General features: G+C 41.8%; 1 protein-coding gene across 1 annotated transcript in view; it reads right to left on the bottom strand.

Annotated features, from left to right (window-relative positions):
- LOC126991069 (phospholipid-transporting ATPase IF-like) overlaps positions 1 to 7,837 on the bottom strand; it is a 48,556-nt gene extending 40,719 nt beyond the window's left edge. Inside the window, exons 1-3 of the mRNA XM_050849766.1 lie at positions 7,790 to 7,837; positions 4,765 to 4,932; positions 907 to 996 (exon numbers count right to left, since the gene is read on the bottom strand). Coding sequence (XP_050705723.1) covers positions 907 to 996; positions 4,765 to 4,932; positions 7,790 to 7,837 — 306 coding nt within the window. The remainder of the gene's footprint in view (positions 1 to 906; positions 997 to 4,764; positions 4,933 to 7,789) is intronic.
- Between the last annotated feature and the right edge of the window lie 9,342 nt (positions 7,838 to 17,179).

Raw genomic sequence — 17,179 nt, 5'->3', positions numbered from 1 at the left:
AGTGACTGTACGTGAGTGAATGAGGAAACGTACGTGTGTGGGTGTGAGGAAAAGTGAATATGTACGTGAGAGGTGGAGAGGGAAGGGACGATGGGGAAGTATGAAGCGTGAGAAAAAAGTATATGTGTGTGAGGGAGTGATGGGACACATTGACCTTTCCCTCTATATATAAACGTTAAAAAAAATATGCTCAGAAATATGTACGTGAGAGGTGGAGAGGGAAGGGACGATGGGGAAAGTATGAAGCGTGAGAAAGAGTATGTGTGTGTGAGAGAGTGAGGGGATACATTGACCTTTCCTTCTGTATATAAACGTTAAAAAAAATATGTGTGAAAGAGTGATGGGATACATTGACCTTTCCCTCTGTATATAAACGTTAAAAAAATATGTGTGTGAGAGAGTGAGGGGATGCATTGACCTTTTCCTCTATATATAAACATTAAAAATATATGCTCAGAAATGCTATACAGACCAAACGTTATGCTAAAAGATTATGAAGACTGTGGTTAAGGGTAAGAACATGGAAACGTAGAAATATTTAAAACAAGGTCAGGGTATAGATTTAGAAGATTAGGAGTGGGACTATAAAAAAGAAATATGAAGAGGAATATATAAAAGTCGGGGTATTTGGTTAGAGGAGGGTAAGAATATTGATAAGTAGGAATGTAAAAAGTGGGGGTGACATGGGCAACGGTGTGTGTGTGTGTGTGTGTGTGTGTGTGTGTGTGTGTGTGTGTGTGTGTGTGAAAGGGAGGGACATCGCTCTTTGGGGCTGGTGGTGTGTATGTTTGTGTGTTACGTATATCGGTTATGCTTGGTCCGTTCTCCACACACACACACACACACACACACACACACACACACACACACACACACACACACACACACACACACACACGTACGTACATGGATGATGGCCAGACACAGGAAGTAGAAATTGGCCAACCGCCGGAACTGTTCGAAGAGATTCTTGGGCAGGAAGGTGACCACCGTGTACTGCGGGGGGAGAATTACATAGAATTACATAGATAACCAAACCACACAGGCCCTAAATCCCAAACTAGGTGGTCTGTCCTAAACCTAAGTGACAGTTGTTATGCGGCCACCATGGCGTTGAAACTGACTTAGTGAACATTTAGATGGGGGAGATAGATGTCAAGATTATTCTTAAACGATGGAATCGAGTTACACTGCACCACTGATGGTGGTAATCTGTTCCAATCAGCATTAGTGATGAAGAATTTTGTGCAATCTGAATGAACTTGTCTACGTTTGAGTTTAGCGCCATTATTTCTCGTTCGCGTCGAATCATCCATCACAAACAGCTTGGTCGGATCCACGTTGGTAAAACCGTTAAGTATTTTAAAGCTCTCGATCAGTTTTCCTCTGAGGCGGCGTTTTTCAAGAGAAAACAGGTTTAGATGTGACAGCCTTTCCTCGTAGGGTATGTTTCGTAATGAAGGAATCATCTTGGTTGCTTTACGCTGAAAACCTAATTTAGCAATGTCTTTCGCATGGTTGGGAGACCAAAACTGCACGGCATACTCCAAATGAGGTCTGAGGAAAGTATTATACAAAGGTAGTATAACATCTTTATTCTTGAATGAAAATTTTTTCTTAATCAAACCGATCATCCTGTTTGCTTTTTTAACGGACTCGTTGCACTGCTGGGAAAACTTGAGGTTAGACGCGACTGTGACGCCAAGATCTTTGACCGAGTGAACGCCTTTAACTTTAACGCCGCACATTTCATAGTCCTTCTTTATATTTCTAGATCCAACCTTCAGAATCTGGCACTTGTTTATATTAAAAGGCATTTCCCATTTTACTGACCAATCTGATATTTTACGCAAATCTTGCAGGCTCCGCCTGCCACATTCCGTAAGTACCGCATTGCCGATTTTCGTGTCGTCTGCAAATTTACTAATGAAATTATTTAGACCAAGGTCAATGTCGTTGATGTAAATGACGAAGAGAACGGGTCCCAGGACAGAGCCTTGGGGGACACCACTAGTGACTGGCATCCACTCAGAGGTCACTCCATTTATTACAACTCTTTGCTTTCTATTGCTTAGCCAGTACCTGATCCATTCGTGAAGCTTATTTCCTTGATTTTATGAAGCAACTTGTAGTGTGGGACTTTATCAAACGCCTTCTGGAAGTCTAATTATATAATATCAAGTGATTTAGAAACATCATAGACTACAAAAAGCTCGTTATAGAACGTTAATAGATTCGACAAACAAGATCTGTTGTTACGGAAACCATGTTGCGAGTCCAGGATTAGCGAATTACACTCTAGGTAGTTAACTACTTTATCTCGAATAATTGTCTCAAATAATTTACCAATAATTGAAGTTGAGCTGATTGGCCTGTAATTATCCGGTAATTTTCGGTCGCATTTTTTGAAAATGGGCGTTACGTTAGCCATTTTCCAATCACTAGGAACGATACCATAGTGCAAAGACATATTAAACAGCATTGTTAAAGGTCTGAGTATCTCTCTTGATATTTCTTTAATTAATTTTGGATATATTTTATCAGGTCCTGGACTTTTGTTAGTTTTAAGTGACTGTAGCGCTTTGAGAACCTCATCTGTACTGATTTCAAAGTCAGGGAGGGAATGACTGTGATTTTCAATAGTGTTAGGAACAGCAGCAGTATCGGTAGAATTACTATTAAAAACCGAGGCGAAATAAGAATTTAACGTGTTCGCTATGCGTTGGCTGTCTGTCACGATATTGCCCGAATTAGCTGTTAATGGACCAATCCCACTTCTACTCTCTTTTTTGTTGTTTATATATCTAAAAAAAACTTTTAGGATCTGACTTGCAATTTACCGCAATGTTTACTTCGTACCCCCGTTTCGCCTGTTTGATGAAACTTTTGACTTGTCGTCTTGCTTCGTAGTACCGTGTACTATTTTCGGTAGAGTTGTCGGTTTTCTTTTGCCTATATAACAAGTTCTTCTTTTGGAGAGCAAGTTTGATTTCATTATTAAACCACGGAGGATTTTTAACTTTTCGGCGCTTTTCACAAGATTGTACGGATTTATCTTGTTCAGTTAGGAATCGAGCTTTAAAGTCTTGCCAAGATTCTTCGACTTCGATGTTGAATTCTAATTGAAAGTTCGTTAATGACTGTCTTATTCTTTCAAAATCCGCTCTTTTAAAATTGGGAACCAATACTTTATTCTCTGCAATCCTTGTTTGAGCTCTTATGTCGAGGCGCACCAGTCTATGATCGCATGATCCAAGGTGTTCGCCAACGCTAATATTGTCAACTAAGTTCTCTTGGGTTACTAATACAAGATCAAGAATATTATTATCGGGCGTTGGTTCACTAACCATTAGCTAAGGCAGTTATTTTCAACGAAGTCTAGCATCCTGTGCGATTCCCCCTCGGATCCCGTGAGTGCCTATATGCACTGTTTCATCATCCTCGAGAGATGCATGAGAAATACACCATCTGGTTTTCTCCCTCACTTTCCAAGATGATAATTATAATATATACACAAGCATGCAGACTTTCCCACGCGAAGATAAACGTACTACTACTACTACTACTACTACTACTACTACTACTACTACTACTACTACTACAACCACAAGTAATAATAATAATAATAATAACAATAATAATAATAATAATAATAGTAGTAGTAGTAGTCGAACCCGGGCCATCAGGATAAAGGTCGAGTAACATAACAACTCAACCACCAATTAGCTACAAGGTCATTGCGATATAGATAAAAAAAGCACAAAAGTAAGAACAGAATGTATTACTAGAAAACATATTAATATCCCCGTTTTTTCCCGCGTCCGTAACTATAGAGAAATGCTACGTTCATCATTCTTACAGTTAATCCCAATAAAGACGTTCTGACTAATCATTACCAGCCGTTCAGCAAACCATTCACCATTCCGGCATCGTGAATAACAGGAGTAAAGTTGTAGGGGAACCTTTGGCACTAAATTTGATCACCTTTTCTTTATCATCGCCTATTCTATTTTTAGGAGGAGCACTATTTTTTTCCCTTTTTGCGCTCCTTTTTCGTCATTTTCATTCCGCCCTAAGTTAGCCTTCTGAACTGTTAAGAATGGCAGTATATATAGAGAGGCATGCAGAGTTTCCCACGCGAAGATATATGTACTACCACTACTACGACGACTGTTTCTACTACTACTACTACTACTACTACTACTACTACTACTACTACTACTACTACTACTCATTCATCACAACCCTTTCATGAGTATCATAGGCTTTGTACCCTCCTTGCCCCATTTAAAAATCACTTCCATAATCAATTCGTTCCATTAAAAGAAAAAAAAAGACACTGAGCCACTCTTTATAACACACTAGAAAAATCAAGCACTTTTTTCTATGGTAAAGACGAAAAGAAGTGGTAAAAGAGATTCCCCGTCAAGAAAAACAAAACAAAAAATAAGTATCAAAACAAGGCACCTAATTGATCTTTCTTTTGGGCACTCATCTATACTCTCTCTCTCTCTCTCTCTCTCTCTCTCTCTCTCTCTCTCTCTCTCTCTCTCTCTTATAGTAACAGTGATCAGCGGGCTTTTTTTCTCTCATTTATTTTTGCCCTTATGGTGCTTCCTCTACATTAAAAAAAGAATAAGAAATAGTGCAGACAAGCTTTCAGACAAACCAAGAGCTAAGAAAAAGAGAATAAAATAAACATAAAAAAAAAAAAATACCAAACTAGTTCCATACGTGTCTTGAACAAAAAATGCCGTCACTTACTTTGGCCGTGGTGACCTTGTTTGTGGCATAGCGGGGGAGGTTAGGCGGCGGCGTAGGCGGAGGTGGACTGGGGCTGGCATCATCGGAGCCTAGAGACGGCGAGGGCGGGGCGGCAGGAGTAGGGGGAGGAGGTTGTTGGTTGATGTAGACGGTGCGTGTGGCGCCGCTCTGAAGAAAGGGAGTAGTGGGTTCAAGGAGAGAGAGGAGAATAGAGGTAAGTAGAGAGAGAGAAAAGTGAAAGAAGAATGAAAGGATGGAGGGATGAAAAAATATTGGTGGAGGAAGAGAAAAAAAGGATAGACAGATAGAGAGAAGTGAAGGAAAGAAGGAAGAAAGGAATGATGGAAGAAAAAAAGGTGGGTGAAGAAAAAGAAAAGAAAGAAGGATAGACAGATAGAAAAAAGTGAAGGAAAGAAGGAAGAAAGGAAGGAAGGAAGAGAAAAGGTGGGTGAAGAAAGAAAGAAGAGAAAGAAGTATAGATAGATAAAATAGAAAAGAAGGAAGGAACGAAGGAACGAAGAAAAGAAAGTAAAAAAGGGAAAGAAAAAAGAAAGACAGGAGAAAAAAGAAAAAAAAGAAAAGACAAAGGAAAGAATGAGAAAAGAGAAAACATGTAACCCCATTCACTACCCTCTCCCTAATACCACAAGCACTAGAAGAGTCCTATCGAGTAACCAGCATGAGGTCTAACCAGAACTTGAGAGAGAGAGAGAGAGAGAGAGAGAGAGAGAGAGAGAGAGAGAGAGAGAGAGAGAGAGAGAGAGAGAGAGAGAGAGAGAGAGAGAGAGAGAGAGAGAGAGAGAGAGAGAGATACTCCCTAATCAACTTCCTCTTCTGTCCTCAACTCTGCATCTTCCTTAACTTTCAATCCTTTCTGTATAACCTGTAGCCCATCCCCTCCCTTCCCAATCCCTTTCTGTATGACTGGCTTAGTGATTTGGTTCAGAGGGATTTGGAGAGATTCAGCTTAGCGATTTTGTTTATATGATTTGTTTTCGAGAGAGATTTGAAGAGATTTGATATAGAGAAAGAGATTTTGTTTTGAGATTGGGTTTAGAGAGAGATTTGGAGAAATTTGGTTTAGAGAAAGATTTGCATCCCCTCTCTTCCGAATCCCTTTTGTATGACTCATAGCCCATTCTCTTCCTTCCCAATCCCTTTCTATATGATCCGTAATATATTCCCTCCCTTCCCAATTATTTTTTGTATGACTCTAACCCATTCCCTCCCTTCCCAATCCCTTCTGACCCCAACCCATTCCCCACTGTCTTAATTCCTTTTGTATGATTCGTAACTCATTCCCTCCCTTCCCAATCCCTTTCTGTATGACCCTAACCCATTCCCTTCCTCTCCAATCCCTCTCTGTATGACTCTAACCCATTCCCTCCCTTCCCAATCCCTTTCTGTATGACCCTAACCCATTCCCTCCCTTCCCAATCCCTTTCTGTATGACCCTAACCCATTCCCTCCCTTCCCAATCCTTTCTGTATGACCCTAACCCATTCCCTCCATTTCCTATCCCTTTCTTTTTGACCGTTACCCATTCCCTCCCTTCCCAATCCCTTTCTGTATGACCCTAACCCATTCCCTCCCTTCCCAATCCCTTTCTATGTGACCCTAACCCATTCCCTCCCTTCCCAATCCCTTTCTGTATGACCCTAACCCATTCCCTCCCTCTCCAATCCCTATGTATGATCCGTAATCCATTCCCTCCCTCTCCAATCCCTATGTATGATCCGTAATCCATCCCCTTCCTTCCCAATCCCTTTCTATATGACCCTAACCCATTCCCTCCCTCTCCAATCCCTATGTATGATCCGTAATCCATCCCCTCCCTTCCCAATCCCTTTCTATATGATTCGTAGCCCATTTCCTCCCTCTCCAATCCCTTTCTGTGTGATCCTAACCCATTCCCTCCCTTCCCAATCCATTTATGTGACTCGTAACCGATTTCCTACCTTCCCAATCCCTTTCTGTATGAGCCCATCCCATTCCCTCCCCTCCCGAGTCCTGTCTTACTGATTAAATTCTCTGTACACGCTTTCAGGGACCGTCAAGTTACCAATCCTCTTCTCGATCCCTTTCCCTTTAATCAAACAATCACTCCTCGATCCCTTTCTGTCTCGTCAAGTAATCAATCCTCTTCTCGACCCCTTTCTCTCTTTTCAAGTTTCCAATCCTCCTCTCGATTCTTTTTTCTCTAATCAAGTAATCAATCCTCTTCTCGACCCCTTTCTCTCTTTTCAAGTTTCCAATCCTCCTCTCGATTCTTTTTTCTCTAATCAAGTAATCAATCCTCTTATCGATCCCTTTCCATCCAATCAAGTAATCAATCCCCTATTCCTTTCAGTACACTCAAGTAACCAATCCTCTCCTTGATCCCTTTCTCCCTAATCAAGTAATAAGTCCTCTCTAATCCTTTAATTATTTGGGAAGATATAGACTACGTGGGGGTTTGATGAAGGTTTCTGAATGATTAGGGGGATAACAAGAGCGATTTAGATTAAGTACTTATATTAAAAACTGATATGAGAATACGCTGTAACGGATTTAGATTGGATAAGTTCAGTTCAGGTTTTGTCTAATTATTTTCCTGTTACCCTTATTTTTGTTTCCTTATTCCCTCTCCTATTATGTCCCTCTTCCTATCGTATCCACTTTCCTCCACGTTCCTTACTCCTTCCCTATTCATTTTCTATCCTACTTTCATCCGATTCTTCTCTTCCTTCTCATCCCCTTTTCTCCTGTTCTCCATCCTGATCTCTCTGCCTCACATTCTCTTCTCCCTTCTCTTTCATCCCTTTCTTTATGATGCTCCAGATATAACCTTTTCCTTTCCTCTCTAACCTTCAGCTGTCTCGCCATCCTTTTCTTTACTGCACTCCTCAAGTTCTTATCACGTTGAGTTCACTCCTACGTGCCCTTATTGTTCACTTATTCTTAGCTCATTCTCCCTCTCTCCGTCCCTCCCGCCTTAGCCATGTTCTATTTGATGCTCCGACTACGTTCTCTATTCCTCTCTTACCTTCAACCCCTCATCCTGTCTCTGGAGCCTTTTGTTTACTGTCCCCATGATGCTCTACACGCCTCTTTTATTTTCCTTATTCTCCCTCAACTCCTCCTGTCTCTCGATCTTTTTGTTTGTGGTCTCTATGTTTCTCTACGCACTACTATTATTTTTCCTTCTAGCCTTTAACTCCTCATCTTGTCTCTCGATCCTTTAGCTTACTGTCTATGATGCTCTACATACTGCTGTTATTTTCCTTTCTAACCCTCAACTCATCCTGTTTCTCGATCCTTTTATTTACTGTCTATGATGCTCTACACACCTCCATTATTTTCCTTTCTAACCCTCAACTCATCCTGTTTCTCGATCCTTTAGTTTACTGTACGCTCTGGTTGCTTATCCCATTGAACTCACTCCTGCCAAACCTCATCTTTCTCTTATTCTTTAGCTCATCCTCTCCCCTTCCCCTCTCATTTCCGTACCATCTGACTCTCACATAACCCTCATAGACTCCATTCCTCTATTATTCTTAACTCATTCTCCCCTTCCTTAATCCTCACAGACTCCATTCTTCTCTTATTTTTAGTTTATTCTCCCTCCCCCTTCCCGACCCTGTTCCATCTAACCCTCACAGAACTCACCAGCGCTGCTTTCTTCTTCATGCCTCAGTCGTAAACACACGCACACATACACACATATATAGGTAGGTGGCTGGCGGCTCCTCGGATCACCACTTCTTTCCCAAACACGCCATCACCATCACTGCATTGCTTCCTCTGTCCCGTCGTTTCATGCAATCAGTTTATCGCTCAACACGCAGGCCATCACGAAATACCACGAAACACAATTAGTAACACTTTTTCTGCCACTTATATGGGACTCTGAGCACAGCACAACACAACACAGTAAGTCAACGAAGCTAGAACACTGTGTTGAGGTTGATTCTCTTCATGCACTATTATGTCAGTCTGTGTCAGTCTATCGGCAACGCTTCTTAGGTGTGGCCACTCTTTTCTGTCTCTTACGCCCACGAACTCAACACAACACAAGTCAACGTACAACACTGACTCAAAGGACAATTCAGGCTTTTTCAGGTATTTTCACGTTTGGTAATTTAAGGAGTTTCTTGTTAGTTCAGTAAGGTTTCTCCGCTACTTTTATTATTCTTAGCGGTATCCCAGCACTATGTTAAAAGGGGTATCTTGAACGAATTGATGGGGTAATGTCGGAACATGAAACTCAGCGGAACTACAACTTAATCGTTTCTTGACAGTTTATCAGCAAGGTGTCCCCGCCGCTCTTATCCCCACCGAACGCTCTCAAGTCAACGAAATCCTATACAGCACTGAGTTAAGGGAGTTTTTTGATCGACTTCGTGTGATAATGTCAAGTTATCAGTGCACTTCCTCCCTCCGCGCCCGTGCTTTGTGGGTGCAGCGCCGCGGGCAACTAACTTATCACCGCTTCCTCGTCCCCACCGCCAACCCCATGCTGACAAGAGGTAGATAAGGCGTGACTTTTCGTATGGCCATATCGGAAAGCCTTAATCTTGTCCATAGTAAGTTAGCAGACTGATAGAGAGCGTGTCGTGGGTGGGTGTGGGTGTGGGTGTGTGGGGGGTGTGTGTACCTTGTCCTTGTGGCGTTAACGAGGAAGGTTTGATGATAACAGTAGGTGGTGTGAGGGAAAATTACCGGCCTGTTTGTGGTCTTGTTAGTTAAAAAGAGGTTACGAGAGGGAGGAGGAGAGCGGAAGTTGTGAATAGAAAAAGATAACGGGGGTAAGAAAGAAGAGCTGATTAAAGTATATTATTGATTTATGGTCTGAATGTTGTTTTAGAGGTTCGTTATCTTAGAGAGTGTGTGGGAAGCCGAGAAGGGAGTCATGTTTGTTTTGTTGAGTTAAAAATTGGTTACGTAAGTTGTGAGTAAGAACAAAGGTGATGGGGGTAAAGGAGGAAGAGTTAAGTAGTACAAGTAGTAGAGGACATTAATTTGTTTATGATTAGAGTGTTTGTTGTTGTTTTAGTGTTTATCGTACGTTATCTAAAAATGGATATTGGAAACCGTCAGGAAATGGTGATGGTTAAATTATGTCGTGTTCAATTAAAAACGATTAGGGATAAGATAAAATAAGAGGTTATAAGTGTTGTATTCTGTTTACGTTCAGTTTTGTGGTTAATGGGGAAAAATAATGAGGGCAAGAGATGGAAAAGTCAGTAAGGAGGACAATATGAAGACAAGGACGTGTGAAAAGTGGAGAAAATGAAGGGAAAGAAAGAACAAGACGAAAGTGGAGATAAAATAAATAAAGGAGAAGAGATAAAAAAGTGATAAAGGTAATGGAAGGAAATAAACAAAAAAGTGGAGGAAAGAGAAGAAGGAAATGGAGCGAATGGAGGGAAACCAAGACAAAGGAGGAGAGAGTATATTTCTAAGCCCTTGTGGTATTGGTCTAACGTCACACAGCAGCACGGAAACCAGGAACGAAAAGTATAATCGTATCTGTGTTGTCTCTTGTGTAAAAAAACAAAATAAAAAACACGCGCCTTAACCTAAATCAAAAAAGGGAAAAGTCGCATAAAGAAGAAAATCTGCGGGAAACTGATTTTTTTTTAATGTTATTTAAGCATACGGGTCAAGGGTCTGTCTGTCTGTGTGGATGTTTGTGTGTGTGTGTGTGTGTGTGTGTGTGTGTGTGTGTGTGTGTGTGTGTGTGTGTGTGATGGGTTGAGATAGGTAGAATGGGCGAATTTGTCTGTGTGTGTGTGTGTGTGTGTGATATACAGATGGATACACGCACACACACACACACAAAGTCGCCCATCCTACCCATCCCAACCCATGCAGCGGGGAGCGTAATACATCTTAGAAAAATTAGATAATTGTTTATGAGAAGATCGATCACGAACTGTACCCTAATGAATGTGATGGAACCCACACACTCACTTGACATTGGAGGATGAGATAACTAATTCATTATTTGTGCGGCGACGGCAAGAACAGGGCGAGATTCCCAAAGGGGGGGGATGGGTGTCTCTAACCTGGGGAAAACTGGCCAGTGCTGGGGTGTCAGTGACTAGTGTGACCTCGGCTTTCCACACCTGACCCAGTCCAGCCAGCAGTGAATGGGTGCCAGGTGTAAATCGAGTGTTGTGTGGCGCCTCCCGGGGTTTTAACCTGGCAACGCTGAAGGCGAGTAACCCAAGGGTGACAAACAAGGCCTTCAGACCCGGTACTGAAATGCTTGACTCACTCCTTTATGGTACAAGTAGGCGAACACACACACACACACACACACACACACACACACACACACACACACACACACACACACACACACACACTCCGGTAGCTCAATCGGTAAGAGCGCCGAGCTGCAAGGCTTCACGGACAACAGGTGGCGGTTCGAGTCCCGCTCAGGCCGGACTCTTTCCGTTGACTAGGAGTGGATACTGTCCCCCTTTGAGCAATGGGGATGGGGTGTGTGGTGTGTGAGGTCCTGGCAGTACCCAGAGATCGACAATAATGAACACTTGCTCACGTCGGGAGGGTACCTGCTGGCGAAAGCGAGTCCAACATGTGATGAGGCCGTGGTGAATTGCACACACACACACACACATAGAGAGAGAGAGAGAGAGAGAGAGAGAGAGAGAGAGAGAGAGAGAGAGAGAGAGAGAGAGAGAGAGAGAGAGAGAGAGAGATAGTCACATAATAACAGATAGGCAGACAGGCAAACAGACAGACAGACAGAGAGACAGACAGATAAACAAATAGGCAGATAAATTAAAAGAAAAAAAGTAAACAAAATCAAACAAAAAACTAAAAAATCGGCCAGTCACCTCTCGTAGGAGCCTTCAGGTAGATAAGATAAAGCGAAGGTCAACTACACAGTCTTAACTTGTCTGGTTCCGTAGGTCAGGTGCTCAGGTAGCCACTAATTGCCCAAGCAGGGAACTGACTACACGAAGAAAGGAGGAAAAACAGGGGAAAAAAAGGCACCGGTCACCACAGCACACGAAGCATTTTGAAACACCTGCCGAAAAATATGAAAGATACACGTGTTCATTAAGAAACATGTGTGAGTTCCCTTTGAAATTCGCTCATGCATTATTCTGTTTGTGTTGTGTTGGTTAAAAGTTTTCTCCTTATTGTGCTGCTACTACTACTACTACTACTACTACTACTACTACTACTACTACTACTACTTATTACCCATCTTCACTATCAAATACTGTACACACCAACCCTTTTGCGCCCATCCCTAATATTGGTTCTGCCCGCTCTTCATTATCTAATCAGACCTGGTTGGGAAAGTGTGTGTGTGTGTGTGTGTGTGTGTGTGTGTGTGTGTGTGTGTGTGTGTGTGCGTGGAGGGAAAGTAAAATGTTAGGAGGTCACACTTCATTCGTTAACTGTGCTTGTTATATAGTGCTTTCAAGTTATATATAAAAAATAAAAAAAATGTGGTGGTGGAAGCGCCTGTAATGATGGTGGGGGTTAGAGGTGGAGGTGATGGTAGGTGTAGCAGTAGTAGTAGTAGTAGAGGGAGGAGGAGTAGGAGGTGGAGGAGGAGCAGGAGGAGGAGGAGGAGGGGTGATGGTGGAAGCAAGGGAAAGGTTGAAGGAAATCCAGGTGAGAATGATTAGCAGAAAATAAGGAGGAGGAGGAGTAATAGGAGGAGGAGGAGGAGGAGGAGGAGGAGGAGGAGGAGGCGGAGGAGGAGGAGGAGGCACCATAAACCAGTCAGCCCCGTCGATGACCTACAAGGAGCAAATTAAAGCACTTACTCAATGAACCTTTCAACACCCTCCTGGCACAACGAAGTAACGCTTAACGCCATTTTTAGAAGACGATCCCTTTTTCCAGTAACCACTTATGCAGGACGTTTGTTGCGGTGACGGATGACTCGGTGAAAAGAACAACAGCTCCTGCCTACGTCTGTACTGCATCCCTTTGCTTGAACTGATTGTTAACCGTTATTTCCAGTTCTTGGGTTAGTTTGGGGCTTAAGAAAATAGACAAGAAGTGGTCGACATGAGACCTGTAAAAATCCACCTCGTCGTCGGAATTATTTTTGTGGCGCGTCATGGAGGAGGAGGAGAAGAAGAACAAGAAGAACAAGAAGAGCAAGAAGAACAAGAACAAGAACAAGAAATAGAGAAAATGGAGAAAAAGAAGAAGAAAAAGAAGAAGAAGAGAGACAAGGAGGAGAAAAAAAGAGGAGGAAGAAAAGAAAAAAAGGAGGAGGATAGAGTGAAGTAGGATGAGGAAGATGAAGAAGAAAAAAAGAAAAAGAAAGAAAAGGGGTGGGTGGAGGAGGTGGAGGAGGAGGAGGAGGAGGAGGAGGAGGAGGAGGAGGTAAAAGTAAAAGTAACCCCACGAAACATAATACAAACATGTCTTAGTTGATGCAAAGTGTGACTCAGGGACTCTCTCTCTCTCTCTCTCTCTCTCTCTCTCTCTCTCTCATTTGAATAGGATAATATATTGAATTGGGTCAAGATTTTAAATTAGAGAGAAAAAGAGATAATGAGAGAGAGACAGACACACAGAAAGGCAGGCAGGTACGTAGCTAGGCAGACAGAATATGAATGTGTGATTATTAATATACCAACACTAAACTGAGGATTGGGGACGCTCTTCCTTGCTCCACCAATCATTCTATAACAAGACAAGACCCTTCACACACCATGATGAAATGCTTTTGACGCATCCATCACAGAGGTATAGATAGATATATTTTTATCTTTACTTTTCCGCCTATGACACCGGTAGGCTTTCTTGGTGGGGTCTGATGGTCGGCCCCAGCCCGTTGTGGCGCAGGCAAGTGTTTATAATGACGCCACCTTGCTTGGCTCATGCTGCCCCCCCCCGGAGCTCCTTAATGACCCTCTCTTTTAGGGAGAGAATCTAGAGTCCGGGTTGATCGGTGGTCCTCTGCACGGCATGTGGGTAGTCTTAGGCCACTCGGGGGTGACTCAAATCTCAGCTTGTGGCACCGGGAGGGGCGGTAACCCGCGTCGTCCTGGACGCGGCGCCGTCATGCTAACCACTCAGCCTCCGTCTCATAAATACCATAAACACACACATACATAGAAATAAACAGGTAGATAGGTTGATAGACACAGACAGACAAACATACAGATAGACAGACAGATAGACACACAGATAGACAGACAGATAGATAGGTAGATAGACGGATTGACATATAGATAGTTAATTAGATAGATGAAGAAACGTAAGGAGAAAATCAAATAGAGAAACAACTAAGAATTTGATATAGACTAATATACAAGCAGTTATTGGTAGATTGGAATAAACAGATAGATAGATGGATAGGTAGATAGATACATAAATATACGGATAGATAGATATATGGATAAAATAGTTATTTTTTTTTTTATTTAAATATAAATACAAGTACTTGTGACGTTATGATGCAAAAATACAAATGCAAATTTGCTAACACCCTCTCAGAAGGTGCCGACGATGCACTGCATCCAGAAGAAAAAGTATTTTGTATTTGAATTTTTATTTCGACACTTGTTAGTATTACAGGCAGTATGCTATTTTAAGGCTAACTATCTTACTTCCTGTAACACTGGCAAGTGTTGAAATACTAATTAAAATACAAGATACTTTTCTTCTGGATGCCAAAATACAATTACAAATACAAATGCATTGAAATTGTATTTAAATATAATTCAAATACAAATATAGTTGCATTTGATCCACCCTTACTTGGTAGATATAAATTCCTCAACAAACCATCAGAGGGACGTGAAACGAGAAAAAAATTAATGAAAGGAATATGGACAAAAGTAGCGGACCCAGCCGTGGCAGTGTGTCAGGTCAGCGGCACCCAGACAGTGTGGGTACGCGTTCCCGATGCAAGGAAGGACGCGGGAGTGAGGGAAGGGAGGAAGGGCGTGACGGAGGGAAGAAAGGAAGGATGAAGGGAAGGTCTTGGGTACTCCACGACTTCGCGATCCGAGAGCTCAGATAAATGAAACCTGTTTAAAAGACAAAAAGAAAGGTTAGTGGCCTCAAAGTTAAGTAAAGTTAGGCAATAGTAGCAACAATTATCGTCTTTTATGGCTGTAGCTTAGAAGGTTCGAATTATTAATATAAATAAGAGTTGTTGGCTGATATATTAACGTGCAGGCTTCAGTGTGTTGTGTATTTGATAATCACTTTGTAAGGGAAAGGCTATATAGACATTTAAGAAGACTCAGCTAATATTGAAGCCTTGAGTGTGTATAGCTACCTGTTTAGAAATAAGTAAAGTTAGGGACGTACGCTGTAGCTGTCAACAAGTGTATAGCAATTATTATAGCTATTTAGAAGTATAGGAAGAGTTATGTGCATGCAACCAATTTGATTCAGTTAGTGAGCAAACCTTAAGTGTTTAGAAGAATCATCCTGAAATTACCGTGAAGTACGTTACCTGATAAGGCTAATAATTAACAAGGTCATTCGTAGTATTGTGATTCTTACATATTAGCTCCGGACCTTCCCAAGTATAGAAAGTTAAGGAAAGGTCATATGTATACAACCACTATGATTCTGTTAATAATGAAACCTCAAGCGTGTGTCCATAAAAACATGTAGAGAAGAATCATCCCCGAAATGGCATTGAAGTATATACCTTTTAATTATAAAGTATAGGAAAGGTCATACGTATACATCCACTATGATTCTGTTAATAATGAAAGCTTGAGTGTGTGTTGCAGCCTACTTAGATGAGCCATAAAGAAGTCAGGCTGAACAATACTTAACTAAATATAACGTAATAAGTATGCATAGGAGAGGAGCTTCGTTTGAATTCACCATCATGATTATTTGGGTCAGTGTTCGTTAGCCTCCTTTTACAGCGACGTAGTTATCTTTCGACCATCACCCTCACCATTTCCAGACATCTTTATAGTAGTTTGCGGGCTTTTGTGTTTAACTGTATTAGGGTTTTTTTTTTTTTTGTTTGTTTGTTTTACTCTTTTACCCTCCCCCCCCCTCCCCCCCCCCTCTATTCCACCGTCTTTTATTTGTTTCTCGTTCTTCTTCTCACGACGCATTTCCAGTCCTCTTTTTTTGTAGCCAGCGGACTTTTGTGTTTTACTGTTTTTGTGTGTTTTTGGTTTACTCTTTTATCCTTCCCCTTTTTTTCTTGGTTTCCTGTTCTTTCCCTTCAGCTGTTTCCTTTGCTATAAAAAAAAAGTAAGAGATGAGCCTCTGGAAATCAGTTACCTATTCCTGAAGAAGCGGCAACCAAGTGAAAAGTCCATTTTATCCATTTAGTACTTGGGGGGAACCTGTACTGTGTCTGTCTGTCTCTCTCTTTCTATTTATCAATCTTCATCACTGTCTATCTATCTATCTATCTATCTATATGTCTATCTGTCTATATACTGTCTATGCCTATCAAGTGACCATGACGGAGGAAACAAGGAGGCAGTGAGGCTGTTATCCGAGTCAGTGTATCTCCACACAGCCTTGGAGTGTGAGAATGTAAGAGTTAGCCTTGAACATCCTTATCCCATCTGATGTTACTCCTCCCACTCAACCTGATAGCGCATGTCTTGATATTCTCTCTCTCTCTCTCTCTCTCTCTCTCTCACTGAATTTCTTTGCTATTCTCTACGTTTTCTTTGTTTTTTCATTTTGTTCAACATTTTCTTCCGTTTTCTTTCACTCGTTTTTTTATGTGGGTTTCAATGATATTTTTTCCCCACTTTCCCTTTTCTCATTCTTTCCTTCTCCTTTTCTGCTTCTTGCATTCTCTTTCTCCCTCTCTCGTAATTTCCTCCTCCTCCTCCTCCTCCTCCTTCTCCTTCTCCTCTTTCTCCTCCTCCTCCTCCTTCTCCTTCTCATCTTTCTCCTCCCCCTCCTCTTCCTCCTCCTCCTCGACCTGGTTATAATACGAATACTTTCCCTGCTAGCGTGATGGATAATACAATCTTCCCGTCTTTGGTCTCTTGCGCAATACGACGTTTATTTTTATGCTTCGTCCTTATTTACCCGCGGTGTTATTCTGTTAGTGTGAAGGCTTTATAGGCAGGTGGATAGAAGCGTGTTGTTACTGTTGTTGCTGTTGTGTGGTGATGTAATGTTTTTTTGTGGTATTATCTTGCGTGTGGGGGTGGGGGGTGAGGGGGAAAGCATAAGCAGTGAATGACAATTATATAAGGAGAAAAAATAAACGCAAGAAGAATTGACACACGTTCTCTCTCTCTCTCTCTCTCTCTCTCTCTCTCTCTCTCGATGTGTTTTTATAACCTTCATCGATAAGTAATCAGTAGGCTATATTTCAGGCATTGAGAGAGGGAGGACGAGGAGGAGGAGGTTGTTATGTGATTACGTGTTAACAGGTAAGAGGAAAGGTGATATCAAGGGCCAATTAAGGAATACA

This window comes from Eriocheir sinensis, unplaced genomic scaffold (genome assembly GCF_024679095.1).
Source record: "Eriocheir sinensis breed Jianghai 21 unplaced genomic scaffold, ASM2467909v1 Scaffold236, whole genome shotgun sequence".
Lineage (NCBI taxonomy): Eukaryota > Metazoa > Arthropoda > Malacostraca > Decapoda > Varunidae > Eriocheir > Eriocheir sinensis.
The sequence above is the reverse complement of the archived record's forward strand: the minus strand, read 5'-3'. Positions and strand labels throughout refer to the sequence as shown.